Here is a 25,809-nt window from a genome sequence, read left to right as displayed (position 1 = left end):
TCCTTTGAGGATGGCCCATCCGGGGGGGGCATTTAGTGTCTGTCTGGTTGTAATGGCTCCGACCATGTAAAAGCCACTACTCGCTCTCACACACATACACACACACTTAACTCTCATCATAGTCACAGCTCGCAAGCTTCTAGTTGCCTGCAAGGTCAGGGCCACAGAGATTGATTTCTGTGCTCCGGCCCGAGATATAAAGACACGCTGAGAGCCCTGTGTCTGGATAAAGTCATCATCGCTGTGGTTAATATGAGCTCAGTGGTTAAATGTTGCGGTTAATCATATATTGATGCAGACTTGGGTTGATCCCCCTTCTTGTTATTCCAGGCAACGGATAATCCTGTCTGTGGTCAATTAGTGTTTTGGATAATCACAGCTGTGACTAATTGGTACAGTGAGCAGGGGCTTGTTGTGGTTAATTACCGTTATTGCGGTGGGCCTTGCTCTGGTTAATGGCACCTATGGTTAAATTGTCACTCTGATTTATCACATCAAATGTTGCTTTAGATTCTGAATCTGGGATTTTCGAAAGTTATCAACGTTGCGGTTGATTGTGTCAGGCAAGAGTCATGAACTCACCCTGCCAGGGTCAAAGGAAACTCCTGTTTTATCAACATCTGATATTTGTGTGGGTTTTATGGAATGTTTTGCTGACTTACTCCTTATCAGAAAGCAGGAAATGAAAGGATTGCAATTGAAAACAAGCAGAAATTTCCCCCCATCTCAACTCAGATTGCCACTCTGGACATGGATTTCAAGATAATGCCCCCTTTCCTCCAGGAGAACAACATTCAAGGGCATTATGGGCAGATCCTGTTAGGGAAATGGGACTATTGTTCATAATAATTGTTCTTTTGGAAAATAGCAGCTTAAAACCAGGAACCGAGAATGCAGCACTGTAGACAGCTTCATCCAATGAAGGGGAAAAGAAAACATTTGGTTTGTATTTCTTTCTCCCCCTCAAGCATTTTTACATTATTCAATAAAGAAATTGGTCCAGGACAGGGTTCCTCAGATTAGGTCCATTTTTCGTAAACAGAATATTAAAAAATACATACTGCATTTTTTATCATCATTATTATTTTAGTTACCCTTGACTTCCTTGAACTCTCGTGTCTTCAGTCGAAGTGATCCTGATGTTTCGGTTTGAGTCGCTGTTACTCCTGCCACTGTTGGCCATGCATGCTCTTTTTATCATTTGCTGTCCGTTCCATGCTCATTGTTGTTAAACAGAAGTTACGATGGGAGGAAACAGTGAGCTGACATTTCACTTGTCTCCATGGATACAGGCAATCGTGGACACTGTGGACAACCTCCTGAGGCCGGAAGCTCTGAAATCCTGGAAAGACATGAATTCCACAGAACAAAGTCACGCCGCCACAATGCTACTGGATACACTGGAGGAAGGGGCGTTTGTCCTTGCGGAAAACCTGATCGAGCCAGCGATCGTAAAAGTGCCTGCAGAGAATATCAGTAAGTTCCTCTCGACTAACCATAAAGCAGACGAAAGTACACGTCTGTCAGTCACAATTTATGATGCTGATGGTTGTTTTTCTTCTTGGCTGTGCACCTCCTCTCAGTAAAATTGTTTCAAATTGAGTGGTAAAATTGTTTTCAGGGTGTTTTTATTTATTTATTTTTTTGGGTAGGTGGGTACCTGTGTAGCTTTTCCTCAAAGACAATCTATTGTTTTTAAGAATGGCCACATCTTCCTGATGTCACAATGAGAGATTTGACTCAAAAAACCAAGCAAATGTCTCCTCACAGGCAGTTTATTAGCAACATGATCTCATTCATTTAAGTCACCTTTGTGCAGTGAACTGTCATATTCCTACTCATAGCTCTTTGTTGCTATGGTTATGATCTTCAGCTCGCCCTTTTTGTCTTATAGCTCGCTGATTTTTAATCTTTTTCTTGCGTCGTAAAGCCACCTCATTGAATGTGTGCTGCAGGATGAACTGTCCAGCACTCAGGGGGAAAACAATGAAACCAATTGAATGGCATTGTTCCATTCACACAGCACTCTATCTGTTCCCTCCAAGCCTTTCCCATTAAGTGGTAGTTAGCTAAGCTGATAAGGACTAGTTGCTCTGTCTCTACCAAAAGCACTGATTAATACATTGTGTAATATTCAGCATATTGGCTATTTAATCACTGCATTCGGGCAGTTTTCATGAGTTTGTCATGCTTATCTGCACAATGGAGACAGGATTCCAGTAGGGGAACATAAATACAGCCATAGAAAGAAACACACAACCTCAGAGAACAGCTTACCTGACCTCCCTCGAAGATTTGGAAAAAATGTGAAAATGATTGTTGCTCCTAATTAGCAGTTTGTCGAAGCCCGAGCGGCACCTCCAGGCGAGCATCAAGGGCAAGACGAAGGAACAGGGAGGGAGAGCGAAGAGAGAGCTAAAAACTAGACAGAGGGGGAGAGCAACCAGAGAACAATTCCTCGTCTCCGTCTGTCAGAAGCCATCTATCTGAGGAAGTGAGGCCGTTTCTGATGGGCGGGAGTGTGCTGATACGTGTGTCCTCCTGACCCTTCAGTAATTTCACACATCAAAGGGAGCACCACCCGGCAGCTGGCATACCGGAGAGAGGGGCTGCAGGAATTTGGAGGATTTTCAGAGATTTGCTCGCCGAGCCCAGAGTTATCTGAACCCACAGGGGAAAGAAAAAGTAAAAGTACAAGCTCAATGATATTTTTGATCCTATGAATATTTGACATTCATGCTGCAGTAGGCTGTGTGCTTGCATTTGCTCATCCTCTATTGCCGCCCTTGTTGTTATTTTTTCTTTTGCTCTTACCTTGGAGGCTTTCACAATGCCAGCCAGCAGCTTAGTGACATGTTTTTTTGGGTAAATGACACTCTACAGGGTTTTGCCAATAAGATTTGATTCTGTTACGGGCACAATGAACCCCACGTCTTTACACATACCCTGCTGGGCCTTAACGGTAGAGCTCTATTAAACAACATGTACTGCTTTTTTAAATGTTGCCTATGAGTAATACATTTCTCTCCTTCTATCTCTCTCTTTTCGTCTCCTTCCGCTCACCTCGTATCATCTCTCAGTGTTGGATGTCTACGTGTTAAGCACCGATGGTCAGGTGCAAGACTTCAGGTTTCCTCAGACAAGCAAGGGTGGAGCATCGCTTCAGCTCTCTTCCAACACGGTCAAAGTCAACAGCAAAAACGGTGAGAAAGATCAATTGGTGCAGAAACATTTAATCATCTTTGAACTTTTCGTTGTTGCAGCAATTGACTGCTGATATAAAATCTCCTCTTGGCGGATGTGTTTCTTGTCTTTCCTGCAGTGAAGATGAGGACAATCATCAGATATTTTTAAATCATAAGTTCGATATTTTGGGAAATACACTCACACATTCCACACATTTGCTTTCTTAATGAGATTTAGATAAGAAGACTGATACCACACTCATACCTGTATGTTAACCAGAGAGCTACAGCTGTGAGGTGCTTAGCTTAGCTTATCTTAGCATAAAAACTGTAAGCAGGAGGAAACAGCTAGCCTGTTTCTGTCCAAAGTTCAAATATATGCCTACTAACCATTCTAAAGATCAAAAATGAACCTGGATTAATTGACAGTATTCCTAGAATTAAGATTACAATTTTCATTCAGTGTTCTGGTGCATGTTATTAGAATTAAACGAGAAGATCTTGTTTAATTTATCACTAAAATGAGACAAAAATTTGAAAGCGAAGCTGGCAGAGATGCACCTTTTTCAATGTTTTTGCTGTAGTACCTCAGTTGACCACTGAGGAAAAAGAATGGCAGCAAATAGGCAGAAGTTGCAACACTATATCCAGCTGTGTTAATTCATTTATAGTGCAAATTCATAATGGGTTTACTGCTGCCCCCTGTGTACTTTGGTAGAAAAACACCTATTACAGCCGTGTCCTTAAGCAAACAACAGAGCAAATTGTTTGCCATTTTATTGACACAGGGGGCAGCAATGAGTGCATTAAAGGAATAGTTTGACATTGTGGGAAATATGCTTATTCCAAAGTTAAAGAAAATATTAGTATGCTTCTGGAGTCTCTCCTGGTTGTTTGTCAGCCTCACGATGATGACAAGAATCAAGACACACACTGGCATGGCTAAGAAATAGCCCCATACATAACTCCCCTTAAAACAAACAATTGTTTAGTTGATTGAGATATTACCTGCTAAATAGTGAGCTTTAGAATTTGTGGTAGGCAGATATTTCTGAAAATTTTGGACAGAGCCACACTTACTGTTTGTCCTTCTTTTCAGCATTTATGCTAAACTAAGATAATCGCCTGCTGGCTGATTTTAACTCTAGACACGAAAAGTAAATGAGCATTTCATTCAAAATGTGGAGCCTTTAAGGTTTGGTACATTCATACAATATCAGTAAGTAAATATACCTCTTTTCAGTCAAAAGGTAATTTGTACTTCGTTTGTTTGCGCTCCCCCTGCATGTCTGATGATTTTATTATTGCCGGTTGCAGGTGTGGCCAAGCTGGTATTTGTGCTGTACAAACACCTGGGTCAGTTCCTCAGCACTGAGAACGCCACACTGAGGGGAATGGGGGACCTGAATAAACGCAACCTCTCCCTCACTGTCAACTCCCACATCCTGTCAGCCTCCATAACCAAGGAGTCCAGCCGTGTGTTTGTGTCCGACCCCGTGATCTTCACACTGGAGCACCTGGATGTAAGCCTCCTCCTGAGCCTCCCACAGACAACTCCATAGAGCTGAACTGTTAAAACACTGAAAACGGCTGCACAGCCTTTCTCAGTGAAGGGCAAATGCTGTATTATTGTTGCTGAAACACTGCTGGAGTAAAGGGAAAGCATCTACATTATGCTGAAGTGTCATGGCTTGTGACGAGCACTAATCAGAGATGTAGACTAGTAGACTTAGAGAAGCAAGTCGAGCTTCTTCTGTGCCACGTTTCACCTTGGAAAGTGCTATTCTGGATTATTTCTTTATTTGGATCTCCTTCATCTCCTTTTCTTTCAACAGTCCGTCACATTTAAAAAACTGTAAGTGCACAGATGATAATTGGCAAAACGAGCACGATTAAATGCAGTCAGCACATCCATCATGACATCTTGTTCCTTACAGTTGCAGATATGAAATATACAGGCTGTGTTTGTGTACAATCATGCATATTGCAGCGCGTGTTCATATATGTTTCATCGTTTTCTTTTCTCTCTGTGTGTGTAGAAGGAGCACTACTACAATCCCAACTGTTCCTTCTGGAATTATTCAGAGCGCAGCATGATGGGATACTGGTCCACTCAGGGTTGTAAACTGCTGGAGACCAACAAGAGCCACACCACTTGCTCCTGCAGTCACTTGACCAACTTTGCCATCCTCATGGCTCATCGGGGAAATGTGGTAAGTGGCCCTCTCCATGCGCCTTGCACGAGCTATTTTTCTGTCTCAGTTAGTTGCTCTTCCGTCTCGCTGATAGATTTGTGCACACACGGCACGAACAAGAATGGCATTTCAGTGGAGATAATTAGATTATTGCTGGAGGAGAAGGTAAGGGGTGGAGGAGGGGGAGGGGAGAGGTGGAGAAAAGGAAGCGGGCTGTCACTTTAAAAGAGCGAGATTGTGGATCAGGATAGGAAGTGCCATACCACTATCAGAAGTAATTATATTTTACCTATGGTCCGTGTCTAATATTCCCCCGTGCATATGTCCCTGAGAATCATGGGAAACAGTATAACCTCTGCTTTAACTTACGTTTCCACCCCTCTTGAAGTGGTTCAGGATCCATTTGGTCGCAAAATGCAATTACAATCCAATTACATGATAAATAGCATGTGAAGCAAGGACCTTGCCAGTAATAAATGTGCAGGATAAGTTTGTGGTTCATTTAATAATAAGTCCCAGCTCATGAACTCTGTCCCTGTCATCTGTCTTAACCTCAACCTTAACCACAGCTTGAAACCAGAGCCCCATGGCTAGGCCGAGCCTCACACCGATTCCCGACACATCACCTCAACTGCAACTCCTGCTCTCAATAAAATTACACATGTCACAGGAGGAATTGCCTCACTTTCAGGCCACCATGCCCTTGAGTGATATTTTGCATGGTCGAGTCTGCTATTTTCACATTTGCCTGGTGCCCGTCTTGAAACGTGCTCCGTTTTTGATTTTCTGAAACTCGGCGGGATTTGACCTCAAAAACAGAACCCACATGTGGACGTCACATCGCATGGTCGCGGTTCTTTGTGGCGGTTTTTCAACTGATGTCACTTTCTGTAACATGGGCCCCATAATGCGACCTGAGCGTGTTCAGTTTGAGTGCCAGATGTCATCAGGTACAATCGGGTTGAAGGATCGAGTCGGTCTTAAGACACTACTCACTCGTCCATATGTGCATTGAATCAATTTTGCTGGTTTTAACAGCTGTAACTAAATTGTATTTTAAAAAATCCCTTCCTAAAGCTCTTTCAGTGTGACTCTTTTCATTTCATTCGTTTTAAGCAAAGATAGATGACAGTAGCTTAAAAACAGTCTTACTTGGACAAATCAAGTCTAAAGTTTCCGCCTTTTTAGTGCAAAAGAGGCCTTTTGCACTAAAAAGACTAAAATTTGGAAGATATCTACTTGATTTTTCCCCTTAGACTGCTGAAGCCTCATGCTAGCTTCAAATAAACATTTTTGCACAGAACAAGGACTCTGGATTTTGTCCCACATCTCTTCCATTGAAAGTGCATTAGAAAGGCACTTTTTAAGAGCCAGTATGAGCTGTAGGAATGATTACAGCAAGCAAACCTTGTCTCAGTACCCATATAAGCACATGAATATTATTATTTAGACATACTTGAAAAATTGTGAACCTATCCTTTAAGGACTCGCTTAGAAATATACATTTTCGTTATAACCATGTATAGCAATGATATTTCCGACAGGTCCGTATGCACTTCAACTAAAATAGCTAAATGTGCTTAAATGCCACCAATCATGATGAAGAGTGTGGCGCTGAAGGCCAGTCTGTCGTGTGTGTCCCTCCTCAGGACGGGAGCGTCCACGAGCTTCTTCTGACCGTCATCACGCGGATGGGCATCGCCGTGTCTCTCGTCTGCCTCGCCATCAGCCTCTTCACCTTCTGCTTCTTCAGGGGTCTGCAAAGCGACCGAAACACCATCCACAAGAACCTCTGCCTCAACCTCTTCATCGGCGAGCTCGTCTACCTCGTGGGCATCAACATGACAGAACCAAAGGTACCGGGGAAATTACGCCGCAGAGGGTTTTGACTTTCAGTCTGCTGATGAATGGGCTCATCTGCTGTGATTAACCTTTAAACACTTGAATTTCTTCTCCCTCAATTTTTCTTTAAGTGGATAAGATTAAAATACCACATATCTATTCTGTATCTGCTTATACTTAAAGATCTACAGCACTGATTCTCAGTGAAATATTCATACTCAGGATGATTTATGATTGATGGTTTTCTTTTTTGCCTTTTTTTAAATGGATGCACCATTTTGAGATGTAGAAGTATTCTATGCATGATTTTATACACAGTTCTACATCATCTCTGTCTGTGAGTGGATTTTGGGGAAATTGTACATTCTTTATTACTAGAATGGATGCCTTCGTATATATATTATTGCATGCTTGTCGGCTAGCGACGTTATCTTAGCTCATTTTTTGAACAATTATGGGAACCATACCACTTGGGATAGAAAGATACACATTCTTAAATTCTTAAATTAGTGTTTGTGCTTTTACATTTTTTATCAAACATTCATTTTCACATATACTGTAATCTCACTCCTGAGTTGATCAGGAAATTGTCAACATAATGAATAAATTTAGAAAAAGTTTAAATAAGATTAAAAGTAAAAAATGTTATTTTTGGCCATTTGACTGATGGATGTTAGGCCAGCGTTCGCTCTCCTTTTCGCTCTGATTTTGCCTCTATGAACTCCTGAGGGTAATATGTGGCTCCTCAGCATCTAAATGCAGCACTATGTTCACCTGATGGGAACTTGGTTTGTGTGTGTTCTGGCAGGTAGTGAACAGCAGGTTTATCGAAGGGTTTTCACTGAAAATAGCTGCCTCCTGGGACCGGAAAAACCAAAACAATAAAGCTGTGGGCCATAAAAACAAAATATTGAGGTGAAATATGCTGAAAAACTAAAGTGACCTCTTTTACATTAAATAAAGTCAACTGACCCAATCAAAAGCATTGATCAGAGCAGCTTTCCTGTAGACAATGTAATCTAGCTAAGCTGGGCTATTGAGTTTAAAAGTCAATGAACTTTTAAACATAGCATAAATTGGGTAAGTAATAATCAGTCATTCTGAGTGAGTAGGAAATGTCAGATTCAGCTGAACCCAAATCATCCCTCTGCACCTCTTATCTTTGTGTGTAACGCCTGCATGTGTCCTCCTGTCAGCTGGTGTGCTCCATCATCGCCGGCGTTCTCCACTTCTGCTTCCTGGCTGCGTTCGCCTGGATGTGCCTGGAGGGCGTGCAGCTGTACCTCATGCTGGTCGAGGTGTTCGAGAGCGAGTTCTCGCGAAGGAAGTACTACTACGTCTCCGGGTACCTCATCCCGGCTGTGGTGGTGGGCATCTCGGCAGCCATCGACTACAGAAGCTACGGCACACAGCGAGCGTGAGTGTGGCATCACTTTTCCTTCTGCGGAATTAAAATCAGGAGCATTAGTCTTCCCGTCTCCTCATCAAGACAAACCCACACAGCATGCATGTACTGTATGTGCTAATGATGGTAATATCACAAAGAGTGGTCCACCTCTGGCCCTTGGCAAATTTACACCCTGTCACTGCTTAAAGAAGAGACTGCGAGCAAAGCCGCAACATTAATGAATGCGCCGGCTAGCCGCACTGGCCTGCTGGGTTTTTATTCTTTGCATGTGGGTAATTGCCGCCCTTGTCAGTTAAAAGTTTATGCACTTCTCCGCTGGTCTTCATCCAAGCAGCAAGCTTTATGATTTGTAAGACTGCAATCCTCTAATTTATGGGATTAAAGTAAACTCCATTTTTATTGCTGTAGTCTTCACTTCATTGCTGCTTCCTGGTGATAAACACAGGCCGAGGTGCAATTCATTCTTGCATTGTCTACAATACTTTGTTTACTGTTCAGAGTCTTGGGTACACAGTCCGGCATCCCACACTTGTGGACATTTGCAGACTGTGAAGTCATGAGACCAATAACCGCTGGCTTTTAGACTGCAGCTTCTCATGGCGCGAGGCCAACACTCCCTCAAGGTCGGGTTTTCTTCTCTGTGGTCAGAGAAGTCTCTATTCTGTTGCGGCGGCCTATCATCCATCCTGCTCCGCTGGGCCCTGATCGATGAGACACAACTTTGTTTTGGCAATGAGATGATTTAATGAACTGATATCACCTTTTGCACCCCACAGATGCTGGCTGAGGGTTGATAACCATTTCATCTGGAGCTTCATCGGACCCGTAACCTTCATAATTGTGGTAAGTTGTAATTTTGTGCACGTGTGTGATAGCTTTTTTTTTTTTCCGTTCTAAGAAAGGCTTTGAAAACAGTTTATAGATTTTCTGTGCTGGCAGCCTCTTAGCTCTGCTTTCTCCGATCAATTTGCATGAAAGGAAAGTGGTCCCATTATAGCTGACACGAGGACATCAGTGTCCACTCAGCTATGAAATCCTCTGAAATCAGAATTGGTGAGCGGTAACAACTTAAAGCTGTTTGGTCCTGCTGTACATCTAGAGAATACTCCCCTCCTGCAATCAGGAGGAGAAATCGTCTCAGGCATGAAGGTCATTTGCTCAGTGGGAAAACAAGGGTGATGGTGGTGGTGGGGGGGGGGGTGAACATGGAAGTAATGAGTGGGTGGGCCAGACAACCATTACCACAGCTCATAGCCCTGCTGAGGATCATGACACATCCCCAGCCAATCCCAGCACGCGGACATCTCCGTCTTCACCTTTTAATATTTCATGTGGTGTGCTGGGCGTTCGCAGTGCGCACGCACTCACACACATTCACAACATGCACGCATGCATGCAGGAATGCATGCGCGCAGGCCTGAACAAACACACACAGTGTATCCATAGAGGTGCATACTTTAACACACATGTAAATCTGTCCATACACTGTAAATACATGTAAAACCAAAGTGCTGCGTCGGCAGTGCTGTTTTTTTTTGTGTGTGCTGTATTTGGCAGAGAAGCCAGAGACCTGAATATTGTAGAGGACAGTCCCTTGGAGACCGGGCATGAGGGGGAGTCCATATGTAGTTTGCCTCTTTTTTCTGCAGAGTGCCTCCCTGCCTCCTCGCCTCGCTCTCTGTCTGTCTGTCTGTCTGTCTCATCGGATCTGTGTCATCTCTTGCGGGTGTGTTAAATGCATCTCCAGCCACTCGACTCATGCGGACGTAAATCGGCCCCAGTGGCTGGGAGACAAAACTCGGCATTACTCTAAGCTGTGATCTAAAAGCCTCTTTCTGTCTTCTTAGCCACTCCTTCTTCTTCCATCTTTCTTTGTCGATTTCCATCTGTTTTCCACTCGCACTCTTGTTGTTTCCATTTAGAGACAGAAGAAAATGAAGTATCTGATGAACTGAGAACACTACACGGAGATCCATCGGCTTTGTTTTCTTGCCAGCTCATGCTTCTTGTCCTTTATTTTCCTTTATGTCCAGTAGATTGGTCACGCTTTCAAAATGCTAGCTCAGAGCAGATATGGCAAAGAAGTTTTTAATAATGTGAAAATCCGGATATGTACTTGTTTTCATTGAATATTTACAGAAGTGCATTTCAAAGGTTTAATATGGTATCAAGCCAAATTGAAGCACATCTCCTGCCTTTCCCTCGGTGGCCACAGGCCCTGCAGTGCTTACAGAGAAACATCCTGAGAGCATGGAAATCTTTCTGCATGTATGGCTTGAATCACTTCAGTGTTTTTCCTGGCTTCAGTGAAAAATGTCTCTAAAATGTGGCACTCAGCTCCGCTCTTTCCTTTCTCTGCTTTTCTGGAGCTTTTGTTTTTGCTACATGAGATCTGTTTGGACTTCGACAGATATACATTCTCATATTCAGTGAGGATCTGTGATTCGGGATAGACTCGAATGTCAAACAAAGGAGGGAAAGGAAGCGTTCAGTGCAGCTCATGCTGAAGGCCAGAGCTGCGTGAAGTGGACCAAAGTGCTAACCCTCACTATTGTTGTTTTTCTTTGCGAATGCACTTTGTGATCTGCACAGAGACATAATACTTTTTTATTCCTCTCAGTGAAGGTATGCTGGAGTTGGTGCTTGTTATTAAAGCAAAACCACTATAGATTAAGCAACACTCCAAACATAATGACGGAGGTTAGCACTTAAGTACACATTTGAGCTACTTGTGCTTGAGTATTCTCTTTTCATGGCACTTTATACTTCTACTCCGCTTCATGTCAGATGGAAATGTTGTACTTTTTATTTCCGTACCAGCCTCTGACAGCTTTAGTTACTCTCATAAAATATGATCATTTGTTATTGATTAAATTACCCAACAACAAGTACAGCCCAAACAATTGGTTGATTAATCGATTAGTGGATGTGATGATTGTTTAAGTCGTCTTTTAGTGCAAAAAAAACCCACAGACATTTCTTCATTCCAGCCTCTCAAATGTGAGGATTTTCTGCATTTCATTTAAAAATATTTTAATATTCTTTGCAGTGATTTCAAAGTGTGAACGACTGGTTGGACAGCAGAAGCGCTGTGATGGTGTCACGTTCGGCTCCTCGCTGTTTTCTAAATTTTTACAAACAAGAAAATTAACCATAATGAGCATAATCATCAGTTGAAGTCCTGTATAAAATAATTCTAATGAGTTTCTTATATGTTAATGATATAATATGTAATAGTATATATAGTATAACAATCTCCAACGAATGCTTCTGTACTGTTTCTGTACTACTTGAAGTACATTTTCCTGATTACACAAGTAGCACACTTCTTGTATTCTGTAGCATAAATTCAGTGTGGTATCAGTACTTTTACTTAAGTAAATGGTCTGAATACTTCCTCCACCGCAGCAGGAACAGGATGCTTTTCTAAGTGCAGTCTGTTAACCCTGATCCGCATCTGTTTTGACAGGTCAATGTCATCTTCCTGGTGGTGACGATGTTCAAGATGGTGAAGCACTCCACCTCCATGAAACCCGACTCGTCCAGGCTGGGGGGTATCAGGTGAGGGGTGTCACTCGGGGAGATTAGGAGGCCGCGCTGCGGTGGCTCGCGTGCGCGAAAAGAAAAATAATATGCGCCTTTGCCTCCCTCCTGAATTTTTCAAAAGCTGCATTTTGACCAACACGTTTTATTTGATTTTCTCTTCTCCTAAACGCGACCAGACCAATATTCTTCCCTTTCAGATTTAATTTTGTCTCGTATAGGTGCTGCCTTTTTAGTCCATTTTATGATGTCCATATTTGCACTATGAAGGATTATATTGCCTTTTTTTTTATTTCTTCATAACTGCATTTCTGACCTTTGGTATGTCTTTGCTGCTGTGCTGGCATAGTTTACAGGCTTCCCTGGAAGACTGACTCTACTGTGCCTCGTAGATTTAAAAAGACGGTAAAAACGGAAAGAAGCCCCTCTCATCTCACCGCTTCCAGTGGGCTGCATTTGCTCGATAAAAAGACAAGTCCCTGTATATTTCAGTGCCTGGATTCTTGTTCGACAATATGTTTGAGGGCAGGCCAACACATGCTATGTGGGCGCATGATTTTTAGGCAGCCGCTCGGAGTTTTGGTCCAAACCCAAAAAAGGGCATTGAATTGGCGTTCAGGTTTGTTTTTAGCACACAGGAAGCCGCATTAGAGGATGCTGGATTTCACACATTATCCTAAGAAGTCAAAACTCATTAACTGTCATTAATTAGGATCCACCTCAAATCCGCTTTGTGCTTGGGTTTTCTGTGTCAAAAAAGGAAGCTGGTAAAGTGTAGTAATTGGTTGCATTTTGTTTGATTATTTAGATTAAAAAATAATAATAATTGTATAAAAAGCACCAAAAACTGGATCAATCAGCCATCGATCTCAACGCTGCCTCTCGTCTTTCTGCGGAGCCTCTCACCCATCTCAGGGTGGCTCGCCTCTCTCTCGTGTATCAATAACGAGCGGCCATCGTCGTTGAGAGTGACTGTGCAGTTATCTTATTTCCTCCAGGCTTTCCTGCAAACCTGCTGCGTGTGCAGTCTCTTCAGCCACACAGCTCCAAGGAAATATTTCCTGACTCAAGTGTCAAATACAGAAACACAGCCGTCATAAAACGTTGTATTGGCATTTATACGCTATGCTGCCTCTAGTGTGAGTTCTCTGTGAGGAAAATGGCAAAAGAGGGTTTCTTTGAGGGTTTATTGCTTTTTGTCCAGGAGCAAACAAACGGCAAACAAAGCAAAGATGGAATCTACTGCAGTTTTGCGGTGTCACTTTTTTCATATCGCTCTTCTCTTTCTCTTTCGCAGGTCGTGGGTGTTGGGAGCCTTTGCCCTTCTTTGCCTGTTGGGGCTCACGTGGTCCTTTGGCTTGTTCTTCCTCAATGAATCGTCCATTGTGATGGCTTACCTCTTTACGATCTTCAACACCCTGCAAGGGATGTTCATCTTCATCTTCCACTGCCTCCTCCAGAAAAAGGTACGATTCTGTCCTCCGTCGCTCGCCTCACGTTATTAAAGTGATTCGTCGAACTGCAGATTTTTAATAAATCAATCAACAAGTCGTTTGTGAAGAGGATTTTCTGTTTTTATTGTTTTTATTTTATTATATGTATATATGTAGCTATAACTTGAATATTATTTTGTTTTTGGATTGTGGGTCAGAGAAAGCAAGGAATTTGAAAACATCACCTTAAAAAGTGTGACATTCATTTTATTATTTAGACCAAACAAACAATTAAAGATTAATCTATAGTATGATGGAGAGTTCAATCAATTTAACAACAATTAGTCAATTGGCAGAAAGTAATTTGGGCCCAAAAATTAGCTTGTTTCAGCTTCTCAGGTGTCTTTGTCTTATGATAAATTGAGGCCCGGTGGTTTCAGACTGTTGATCTAACAAAACAAGACGTTTTGAAAACATCGCCTGTCGCTCAGGTGACTAATTGTAAAGACAAAACAATTCATTAAGAAAATAATCTGCAGATTAATTGATGATAAAAATGATCATTAGTTGCAGCTTTACTTTCACACAGTTTAATCACGACACTGCCAAGAATCACCCATTTCTTTCCAAATCTATTTAATCCCTGTACTGCAGGTGTGGATCTGTAAATATTAGTATTGCAGCATTTCATGATATTTATTCATTCTCACTTGGCACCCCACATATCAAAGGGCCTCCTCTCTGCAATATTTCAACATGTTATCACAGTGTTTGTTATCCCTGTCCTTACAGATGTGGCATTTAAACTGCTGTCAGCTGGATGGCATTTTGATAAAGATTTGGGATTTGCATCTCTCAAGGGGGGGGGGCATGGCCCGGTGCAGTGTGTTTGTGTGGGTTTCCCCCGGGTGCGCCTGTTTGCTGCCACAATCCAAAGACAGGTTAGGGTAATTGGCGAATCTGCATTGCCCATAGGTATGAATGTGAATGGTGTGACTGCGACTTGGCCATGGGGTCCTGCGCCTCTCAGCGTCAGCTGGGATCGCCCATGGATGGATCTCTCATGGGGGGGTGACTGCGTCTCTGCCCGTATGCTGAGTCTGTCCTGATCTGTTGTTCCTCTGCAGGTCCGCAAAGAGTACAGCAAGTGTTTCCGTCAGTCCCAGTGCTGCGGCGCGCTGCCGCCTGAGGGCCCCCACAGTTCAGCCAAAACAGCCACGTCTCGATCCACGGCCCGCTACTCATCCGCAACACAGGTACGCACACCCCAGCGGACATCAGATACATCAGGGTTCAGGATTTAGAAAACCACATGAGAAGGTTTATATGTAAATGTTCATTCCAGTTAATTATATGCCAGCAGAATTAGTTGTTTTCTGGACTGCTTTGTTTGTTTGTTTTTTACTTCCCTAAGGGACATGTCTGGTGATCTGGTGATCCCATTAAGTATTTGTCTGTGAACCCAAACCTAATATACTGTAGTTAATTCTTCTGTGCCATAGAGCTCCATTATCGCTCAGAAACTCATACAAGCACACTATAAAGTATAAATAATAAAGTACCACAAAAAGACAACATAAATTAAGTAGCACATTTTCATTAAAAAAAAGGGAAAAGGCAGAGATATTTTCATCTATTTCTTTCTTTGTAGCCATTAAATACCGAGACCAGACTTCATAAAACTTCCCTTGGTAATTATTAGCTCTTGTGATTAAAGATTCAAAAGAGGCAATGTCCGTCATTAATTTTAACCATTCATCAAAAGCAGGCTTTGTGTCGCTTTTTTTTTTTTTTTTTTTTTGTCATGGCCCGTTTTAAAAGGGTCATCCTTCAGTAAAGCTCTCAGTTTATTTCCAACCTTTCCCTTAAATTTTAAAATCGTAAAGCTCTTGATTCCTTCAGCTAAATACACAGTTTGGACATTGAAATAGAAATGTCAGCGCAGCACTTTGCTTCACTTTGTGATGTTTGGCTTCATTATCAAGCTGTTAGACGGCCAAGGTTGTGTATCGAGGGATGGAACTTTTTCTTTTACATCAGAATATGTTACAGCACGGTGTCGCCAGCCTCAGTATATAAAACTTTTCTTTGTTGCCATGGTCAAGACAGAATAACCTGGAAAAAAAAGAAACTGAGAGAATTTTATAACATAAGAAAATATCCTTCAATTGGACATACAGGTCTATAATCTGCACAATCTTAAGAGCACTTCTGGGAATCTGCCGGTAGTTTCTGCTTTTACTGTCCACAGAACAAAGAGCTGCTCAGGGCCGATGTCTCATATTACAAGCTGTAAGATTCATTTTTGATATCGGTTGGATCAATAGTTCATGCTCTGTATTACCGTAGCACAACCGTGTCATCAAGCAGTGGGTGAGTTTAATCGTGTTGCCACTCAATCCTCAAGGCCAGGAGCCTTGAATGACAGCGGCACTACGTTGAGTCCTGATCAATGGCTGCCTTTCTCTCTACCCAGAGCCGCATCAGGCGGATGTGGAACGACACTGTGAGGAAGCAGTCGGAGTCCTCCTTCATCTCTGGAGACATAAACAGCACCTCCACACTCAACCAGGGTAAGCAGCCGTTTCTTCCACCACCAGCAGACGAGACACATGCTCCATTCTCTTTGTGATGAAGCTCTGAATTCACAGTAAACACTTCAATGGATGCAGCTTACATGGCTCTGTGGCAGCTCGGAAAAAGAGGAGGATAAGACCCCATTTAATGTTGCATTTCTCTTTTAAGCAATCAAAAAAAAAACAGCGTTAAATGCCGCCTGTGAAGTTCGCAGCGTTTTTTTTTCCTGCACTTTCCTGCTTCACTGGGATCGTGTGAAAGGAGAGGAACAGAGACAGAGGAAGAGGTGGCACAGAATGTTACTGATGAGGACTTGAGTTCAGACCCTAACGACCCAGACTGTGCAGCAGCCTCCTAACTCGTCTTCGCCCCAGAGTGATCATCAGCGTGGAGGCGGGGGTTGGGGGAGATGAGCAAAGTCAGGCTGAGGTCAGAGTAGATTCTGGGAGTGATCCCAGCATCATGAAGCTCAGGCTCCAGACTGTGCCAGCGCAGATTTGGCTCTAGTTATGAATTAGTTTAGTTTTTAAAAAAAGAAGAAAAAAAAAAGAAAAACACACACATGCCAGAGCAGAGCTTCTCCGTCCAAGTGACTGAGGATAGTTATTACATTCTTGAGGATTTACACAAGCATGCTGACAATGATAGGGATACTGTATTATTCAGGGCGGGCCACTTAGACGTGTTTTGTCTAGTGTCTCGACTGGACAAGTTTGTTTAGATGAATTTGTTTCACATAAACAGCGGAGCTGATTGTGTCGCTAGGCTTTGGTCAACACTTGTCGCGATAATGTTGTTTGTCAGTTACATCAGCCGACTGTTTGGATAATGTCTTGCCTCGACCTGCGTTTCTATGGCCGTAATAGAAGGCAGACGGATTGCAGGTCATAAGTCTTTGCCGGTGTCACATGTAGGACGGCGGATGTCGGCGTTTGTTTATGTCGACAGCTACCCAGCACCCACCACCACAGACCATGAAGTACAGTACCTCGAGCTCCTTATCCTCAACTGTTTATATCCCTCCTGATTTTTCTCCCTCTCTCTCTCTCTCTCTTCCTGTTATTTCAGGGATGACTGGCAACTACCTCCTAACTAACCCTCTCCTCAGAACCCACGACACTAACCCTTATAACAACCTCCTGGCAGAAACTGTGGTGTGCAACACCCCCTCTCCACCGGCCTTTCACTCCCCAGGTGCACATCCACCCTCCACCTTTCTTCTTGCATAGATCTGTGTTTGTTTTAAAGAGAAAGTTTGTGACATTTTCAGAGTAAAATGGGAGAGTAAAATGAGACGATCGATACCACTCGCGTGTCTGTCCGTTGAGTGTAAGGCTATAGCCAGCAGCTAGCGAGCTTCGCTTAGCATAACGACCGGGAACATGACGGAAATTACAGCTAGCCTGGCTCTGTAAAATAGACCGCAGTCACACTGTGGCTATTTTCCTCCAACATTGGTTGCAAGTCGAATAAAAAATCATTTCACCGCTTTGCCATTGATCAGCAGCTAAAAAGACAATAGTGAGAATCTGGAGGGACATCGGGCAGCTACGGAAAACAGCTAATGTTAGCCTTGAATCACTTCCTAGCTAACATTTCAGTTTCATGGTGTTGCACGATATGATAGAAAAGGTGGAAAGTAATTCTAAAATTTAAACCTTCAAATCTTGTTTATGTTTAATCCATATAAAAACAACAGTTTGCCACTTTAGCAGGGAATGTGTGTGCTTAGCTATTTCTTCGCTCTAAGCAGTTGCTAGGCAACCAGCGCAGATTCAACTGTTGCTGGGCACAGCCAAGAAATAGTCCAGCTCATAATCCCCTGTAAAACACTGAATTATCAGACATAACAAGTTTCCTCTATGAGCCTGAGAACTGCTTGTAGGAAGACTTTGTTGTCATTTGACAGGCTAGCCATTTCCCTCCGTTCCCAGTCTTTGTGCTAAGCTAAACTAAGCAGATGCTGGCTGTACCTTAATATAAAACGGACATATATAAGAGTAATTTCAATCTTCTCATCTGATCCTCTTCTTTAAGTGTGTTAGACTTATTGAAAACATGAAAAACGGTTGTGGCTCTCACACAGCATGCACTGAAAATGTTGAGAATAATAACCCTAGATTCACCGTTTGTTCTTCTTCATTCACGCCTTCTCTGTGTTTGCAGTAGTTCTTATCTCGGCAAGTTTCTCCTTTGTAAACACAGAAGGAGATAAACTCAGAGACGTCAATGATATCTTATCTCGTCTGCAGAGCAGTCATATGGGAATTCCTCCCTGTTGAAGAAGAGCTTCACACGTTGGTCCACATCTTTTCATGTGGTTGCCCTGTAGTTGTGGGCGTTGAAATCTTTACATTTTCTTTAGCTTACTTCAAATTAGAGCAGTTTGAAACATGTCAGTGTTTATGGTGACCTAGTTCCTCACTGGCGGAGCAAAAGAAACCCAATCAAAGAAAAAAAAAAAAGAAAAAAAAAGACAGAAGCACATGACGCAATGCGGGCAGAGTCATAGCCCTCAGATATTCACAGGCACTTGATGATAAAAGAGAATATACAAAAACAGCAGTATGGCGAAAGTGTGCACGGAGAGGATATGCAGTAACGTATAGCTTTAACCCGCTGCAGTGTTAGTGCTGCCAGCACAATGAGAGCACTTCACACTCAGAGATAACGAAGCGGGGTTGGGACCAAACAATGTCTGTGCAGAAAATCAAAGACATTTTATTATTTTGTGGGTGTGTGTGTGCGTGTGTGCGTGTGAGCTCAGCAGCAGCCAGGCAGCTCAGACGCAGAAGTCGGTGTGTATGCCGACAGCTTGTGCTTTATAGCCCTAAAATGTTTACCTGCCTAATCATGGTAGGCTAATTGCACGTTAACACCGGAGCACCAGAGACAGATAAAAACGAGCGATATTTAATTAGTAGGGAATTTTTGAATGTCAACATAAACGTCTCGTTCACCTGTAGAGACCCGTTTTTTCACCGAACACATCTGCGTTCAAACGTGGGAGCGGCAGCAGCGGACCGGGAAAAGCAGCGACACATGGAAAACAGTTTGAGGATAGCAGGCAACAGTATGACACACAAATGTCAAAACCTGGTGCGAAGATCACCAACCAAGTATGAAATCCGCGCAGAGAGACTGTCCAGTTTAACATAAACTTTTTCAGGATTTCGCCTGCTATAGTCATTACACTTAGCTCCTGGAAAAGGATGAGCGTGTCTTCTATTATAAGTGTATTAATACTAAGTAATACTCTGCAGATGTTCGTCCGATGCAGTAAAACCGGTAAAGAGAACATCTTGGATGAGTCTATGCTGGAACGGTTCCCAGAGTGCAGCTGTCGCCATGTCCAGTTGAATTCTGTTCACATCATTTCCCTCGCTCCCGGTAGACAATACCTGTCTGCAGTAAAATCACTGCCTGAGCATAAACAAATGCAAATTTGGAAGTAGGGTCTACTCAGAGAAGTGTCTAATAATCTCCCCCCTCCCTCCTTCTTTTGCCCTTTTGCTCTCTGTGCTCCTTTCGCTCTTTTTTAGAAACGTCTTTGATGTTGTTTTTAGAGTTTCTCCCTCTCGGTTGCCATCACCCATGTTCCGACACGTTCGCTTGAGAACCAGTTTCCCGTTTTCTGTGTGAGCAGAGCCTGTGACGACATTCCCCTCACCCCGCAAAATGTTAGGCTTTCACTTACAGGCTCACAGTGCAGCCAGTCAATAAAATCCTCACATCAAATCAGCTAGCCCCCTTCACTCTCATCCCGCTACTTGAGCTCAGTCATAGGGCTGCACAAAATTAGAGCACCCTGCTACGTGTGTGTGTGAGTGTGAGAGTGTGAGCGCATTTTGTTCACATAAAAGTGATAGATAGACTTCTTAAAAGCAAAAGCAATATAATACGTGTCATTCAGGCAGAAATAATTTCATCAGGAAATGTTCTTTTACGGAAGACTTTTAAAAAAGATTGTGCTTGCTGCTGAACCCTTTCACCTGCTGAGTCCAGGATTCAGTTGTCCTTGGTTTGTCCTTTAGCTCTCTCAAACTGTTAAACACGTAATTTCGCTGTCATTCTCCATCCACCTACAACAATTTGAGCAAAGCATCACGCGGGCTAAATTATAGTTAATTGCAAGGACACGGTCTGAGTTGGATTGACTGAATCCAGGCTGGATGTTACGAGCTTCCACTTTTGTCTTATTTCGGTGATTTTGTTGTTTCTGCTGCAATTGAAAAAAAGCATCTGTTTTACTTTTTTTGCACATCAGCTGTTCTTAGGCCAGATAGCCTGAGCAGACACACTTGATGTGAGTGGTGGCAAAGTGAGTCATTGCACCGTGCCTGTCTGTCGTGGTGTGTGGGGGTTGTTGCTGTGCTTGTGGGGCCCCAGTGCAGAGAGGTGGCTGGCCATCTGTGTTCGACATTACTCTTTTGTCTTGCCTTCCTTTAACAGGTGGAATGTTTTATTCATTGCTCATGTCACAACACCTCCTCATCAGCTTGTATTTATTTATTTCTTTACCGCTCATCCTGCCCCGTTGCTTTTTGTGTGCTGCCGTCTTTGTTACCTGCTCATCGGCTACTGTGTCACGTGTCACCGTGCGATATTTGTCGAGTCATCTTTTGTTCTCATTTCTCCAATATTGTTCAGGATAATCTCTTAGATTGGCTATAATGATATTCAGCCACGATGAGAATGGACAAGGTGGGGAGCTAATTGGGTGCTCCTTTGAATTTTAAAAACTTTTTGTATTTGCATAAAATTAAAATTAACCCAGAGATCAAAGAGCACAAGAGTGAAGTGTCCTGAGCAGTATCAAGTTGTATGTGGATGGTGTAGTGGAGACTGTTTTGTTCTATTAAAGGCAAATAATTATACCTCACACAATCTTTTCACCTTTCCTTGCAGGACAGCACTCTCTGAGCAACAGCAGGGACATCAGTGCCATGGACACCCTCCCCCTCAATGGCAATTTCAACAACAGCTACTCCCTGCGAGACGACGACTATGAGGCCGTGGGCGTCAGAGCCCCGGGTGAGCTGGGGGGCCTCAACCTGGACGATGCCGCCTTTGAGAAAATGATCATATCTGAGATTGTCCACAACAACCTGAGGCCCCGCGGGGCCCCCAAAGGTCGCGACGCCCAGAGGGAGCGGGACCGAGCTTTGCCTCCCCAGACAAGAGTGACAGTGGACCGAGGCGGGGGTGGGAGCGGCAGCGAGGATGACGCCATCGTGGCGGACCACGCTGAGGCCTCATCCCCCCAGAGAGGAAGTGGAAGGGGAGGCCACACCACCCTGGAGCTGCTCCTGCACCCCCACCACAAGGAGGTGCTGGAGGCCCCCCTCCTGCCCCAGAGGACTCACTCCCTGCTCTACAGTGCCCAGAAGGCCCCCAGGCGCCTGGAGGGGCAGGGCGGCCATGGCTCTGAGACTGTTACTGCAGTGGAGGACATGGGCTCCCACTCACCCAACAACAATAGAGACTCCCTTTACACCAGCATGCCAAACCTGAGAGACTCACCCTCGCCCTCAGCTTCGCCGTACCCCCCGGAGGAGGAGGAGGAGCTCTCCCCCTCGCCTCGAAGCGAAGGCGAGGACGCGTACCATAAAAGCATGCCCGAGCTCGGCGACGCGCCGCAGCCCATGTCCTACTACCACATAAACCGAGGCACCAGCGACGGGTGCATCATCCCACCCAACGACGAGGACTGCGCCCAGGAAGGAGAGGCGCCCAGCGACGGACAGATGCAGCTCATTACCAGCCTCTGAGCGGACCGTCTTTGTTTGCACAGGGTTTAACAGATGGATCCTTTCGGTCGATGTCAAGAGAGCCGGCGAGCCTGGCTCCGCACTCCACACGCCCTTCCTGTTAGGACAGGAAGTGAAATGTTGTTGGGTGGGAAAAAGGAATGAAGACATGACTTTTGCACACAGATCTCATTAACACACAAAACACGTCCATCCGAGGCCAGACAAATGTGGACTGTGAAGGCTCTGCTGTTGGACTGAAGAGGTGCAGAGAATAACACGCAGGCCGCTGTGTCAGAGACACGTCTGGCATTTCTGTTGTTCTGTACTGTCGAAAAAGAAGGGATAAAAAAAATACTCCAAGCAAAGAACTATGAATCTCCTGTCATACTCCTGGGGGACTTTGCAAAACCAGGGTCTTTTTAGTCATGAAGTACAGAACTAGAACTAGTGTGGCTCCACTACACAGTCAGGACTGTAAAGTTAAGAAACCACTAATTCAGACTCAGGCCTTATATTTTCTCTATTGCACATTTAACTGTTGTCAAAGTAACAGCTAAAGAAAATATATTTTGCTGTACCACTAGTGTAAAAAGTCAAAAAAAGAAAGAAAGAAAAAAAAAACAAACGGCAACCATTCAGTAGTTATTCCCTTTCAATGTTAATAAGCTTCTTCAGACAGGTTAATCAAAATGGTGGAAATGTGCTTTTTCCTCTCACACTTGACTCGTTGTATGTTTGAATATGAAAAAAAAAAAAAAACGTTTCGAGAGATATCAATCCATATGAAACCATGCTCACGTCTCTGCTTGTGAAGTGCTTTTGCTTTCATGAATGATGAGTTTTTGCCAGTAGTATATCTGTTAACACCAGGCCATGCACAGATTTGGAGTGAATTGGAAACTTGTGTAATTTATTTTACTTGAAAGAAATTGTCAGGTTTAAGGACTTATGTTCGTGTCAATGCGACAGTGCGGTTCATGCGGACATGTTTCATCCTTTGACACTAATTAATTTATTAACTGAACTATTCAGAGAAAAAAAAGGAGAAGAAGAAAACATGGTTGGAAAGTGTGAAAAGTTGTTGCAGCACTGATTAGGTTCATTTTATTTCTTTTGTAAGAGCCCATCATCAGCTGATATTTAATTCAACTCCTGTTTGATATCAAATAAATGTGAAATTTTTTCTTGTTCGCAGATGTCTGGCTGCTCATTCATGCATAAAAGATCTGCTACAATCCGTATATGAAGGAAAATGGCTCGGAATATGCCACATTTTCTGTGAGGAAATCTCATGAAAACCCCAAAACTAACAATAACGTGTTAGTCTGTCTCGACTTTCCACTATAAACTTTAATTTTTAATTCAGTTTCAGTAAACTTTATTCAACATTTAACTTAAGATGGAAATTACTTCCTCAATAACATCGCTGCCTCCAAAATGAAACATTCCTTTATAATTTGCTTAAGCCAGTGCGGTCAAATGTCATAGTCGCTGTGTTGGTATGAAAGAAGACACTGAAATTGTGTTTCTTTGTGTAATTTCTCGTGGAGATTTACATCCAGCTACCAATGTTAAGTCAAATATCCTCTGCAGCTCACGTGTACATTTCACAGACGCCCTCACACAGCAGACAGTGTGTGAATAACGATGCAATAAATGCATATAAATGAGGATCTATTTAGAGCTGCCAAATCCCCTCCAACATCTTTTTGCCTGTTATATTTGTCCTTACGACACACAGGGCCTCCCACTAATGTCTCTGCGACCATGTTCCCACAGCAGCACGCTGTCTCTGCCCTCTGTCTCTCCCTCTGTGTCCGCTGACCAAACCGACGCACCCTTTCACATCCTCCCCTCTGACGACATGAGAGGTGTGCTCTCCCTCTATGATGCCTGTCTGCTCCATGTCGAGTAACAGTGGTATCCAGAGTGTGTAAAACTCAGCTTCGCCCCCCGTGGTGCGAATGTGCTTCGAGAAATGACAGCTGAGGAGGCAGCGTGTGCTAAACTGCACCGAAACTTCTGACAGTTGGCTCAAACATTTTGCATTTGAAGGTATTTGTCCTCACGCGTTTGACTCCTGTGTGAAAGCGACTGTTGCGAGAATATGATCTATAGTTCTGGGAGTCGTGATTTTGACACCATTCAGCGATTGTGCCAAAGCAACCGAGAGAAATGATGGATGTCTGCGGCACAGAGGAGCAAGCTGCAACAGGATATGGCTGCACTCTTGTTAGTAATTTGTCTGTTCATGATTTGTTTTGCTTTTTTCACTGAATTTGTGGACAATAACTAAAATCTAGAATATCGCAGTCACTGTAAGAATACGCCATGACAGTAATTAGGCAAGTTCAACAGGATGTGCCATAACCATTTCCGATCATCTGAGACATGTCACAGATTTACCAGATTTGGTGTCTTTCATCCGTGGCTCTCCAGGAGTATCCTGCTGCGACTGACCACACACACACTCAGCAGACATACACATGACGTACATGCAGTCGCTGTAGGATATGGGTGCTGCACTTTATTAGTAGAGCTGGGTGCCAGTTTGCTGTCAGGAGATTGACACGGGGGCCAAGGCAAAGCTCTGAGTCCACTATGCCTGTCTGCCTTGTTGTCTGAACATCAGCTTCAGTTTACACAGAGCCGTCCGAAAGCCCGGAGAGACAGCACGCCGCTGTGTAAATCACACAGAAACCTGGCTTCTGTTCAGTTATAAATTTAAATTAAATGCAAAGTCGATGACCCGCTCACGTTTCAGCAGGAACGGGCTGGCATTGTTCGCGGAAGCCTCTTTATTATAAACAGTGGCCGGCCGACATGGCGGCTCAGGGTCGGCTTCACATGAGACTAACCCTTCAGTGATGCACTTCGAGGAGGGGAAGTTTCCCATCTGCATTTTCATAGCAGACAAAATTGTGATGAATGAATGTGCGGATATCCCTTCGCCAAGCATAAGGATCGGTTTTGCATGATGCATATATATTGGTTCATTATCACTAAGTCACCTGTGCTCTGCATTAGCTCTGCCACCCTATTATCTTAAAGAACATTGGATTCTGAAATTGAACAATATATAGATGATCACGTTCTTCCCCCAATAAGACGGAGGGGTGGACGGGGGGTTCTTCATACAAAGCTCATCATATCCCTGCCTCTCCTTATCCTGCTGTGATGATTTCCGGCCATTCATCCTCTTCAAAGATACTCCCTCCACCTCTGACTTCTCGCTGAGTCGCTGACATTACCATCTGTGATTATCTTATTTTACGTTATGATGCAGCATATTAGCCGCTCGGTGTTTGTGTTGCAAAAGTACAAAAGTTGTCAAAGTTTGTTGGAGATGAAAGTGCTTCATTTATCGGCTCATCTTTTATCTGAGTGCAGTCAAAGCCCAGCTTCCATGGGGCAGTGGCAAATGAAGGCGCAATAAGGCTCAGTCCGAGAAGACATTACCGTGTTTTCATTTGAATCCGTTTGATGTTCCAGCCTCTGGTGATTTCGACATTATTTCATGTCCATCATCAAAAAGACATCAAACAAGATGCTGAATTCAAAATCAGATCACAGAGCCCGGGCAAAATGTGTGTGCATGTAGCCTATACAGCCTCTTTGTGTGTGTGTGCTGTTGACGTATATGTGTATTTTTTTCGTGATTTAGCTGAAACTTTTCTGGAAACCGGGATTAATATTATGTTTACAGAATCGGCTTCCACCAAGGTCTTGCTTTAAAAAAAAAACTAAAACATAATCATAACATTGTTATTATTGAAATGAAAAGGCGTTCTTGCAGACAATGTTTATGTCTTGGATAGCAATCTTTTCTGTAGCCAGTGCAGGAACTATGCATAATTGCATTAGCACAGCCAC

At 43.4% G+C, this 25,809-nt stretch overlaps 1 protein-coding gene across 2 annotated transcripts in view; it reads left to right on the top strand.

Moving 5' to 3' along the window:
• LOC121614478 (adhesion G protein-coupled receptor L2-like) overlaps positions 1-22,621 on the top strand; it is an 87,202-nt gene extending 64,581 nt beyond the window's left edge. The window contains exons 9-21 of one of the 2 annotated variants that reach the window (XM_041948345.1): positions 1,293-1,476; positions 3,081-3,203; positions 4,503-4,708; positions 5,225-5,398; positions 7,030-7,236; positions 8,419-8,639; positions 9,407-9,473; positions 12,100-12,191; positions 13,471-13,639; positions 14,734-14,862; positions 16,083-16,179; positions 17,252-17,377; positions 21,092-22,621. In XM_041948345.1, coding sequence (XP_041804279.1) covers positions 1,293-1,476; positions 3,081-3,203; positions 4,503-4,708; positions 5,225-5,398; positions 7,030-7,236; positions 8,419-8,639; positions 9,407-9,473; positions 12,100-12,191; positions 13,471-13,639; positions 14,734-14,862; positions 16,083-16,179; positions 17,252-17,377; positions 21,092-21,954 — 2,658 coding nt within the window. In that variant the 3' untranslated portion in view covers positions 21,955-22,621. The remainder of the gene's footprint in view (positions 1-1,292; positions 1,477-3,080; positions 3,204-4,502; positions 4,709-5,224; positions 5,399-7,029; positions 7,237-8,418; positions 8,640-9,406; positions 9,474-12,099; positions 12,192-13,470; positions 13,640-14,733; positions 14,863-16,082; positions 16,180-17,251; positions 17,378-21,091) is intronic. The other variant, XM_041948346.1, reaches the window with a different exon arrangement.
• The last annotated feature ends 3,188 nt before the right edge of the window (positions 22,622-25,809 follow it).

Source organism: Chelmon rostratus, chromosome 12, assembly GCF_017976325.1.
Source record: "Chelmon rostratus isolate fCheRos1 chromosome 12, fCheRos1.pri, whole genome shotgun sequence".
Taxonomy (NCBI): Eukaryota; Metazoa; Chordata; class Actinopteri; order Chaetodontiformes; family Chaetodontidae; genus Chelmon; species Chelmon rostratus.
Note: the sequence above shows the minus strand (reverse complement) of the source record. Positions and strands in the feature narration are given on the sequence as shown.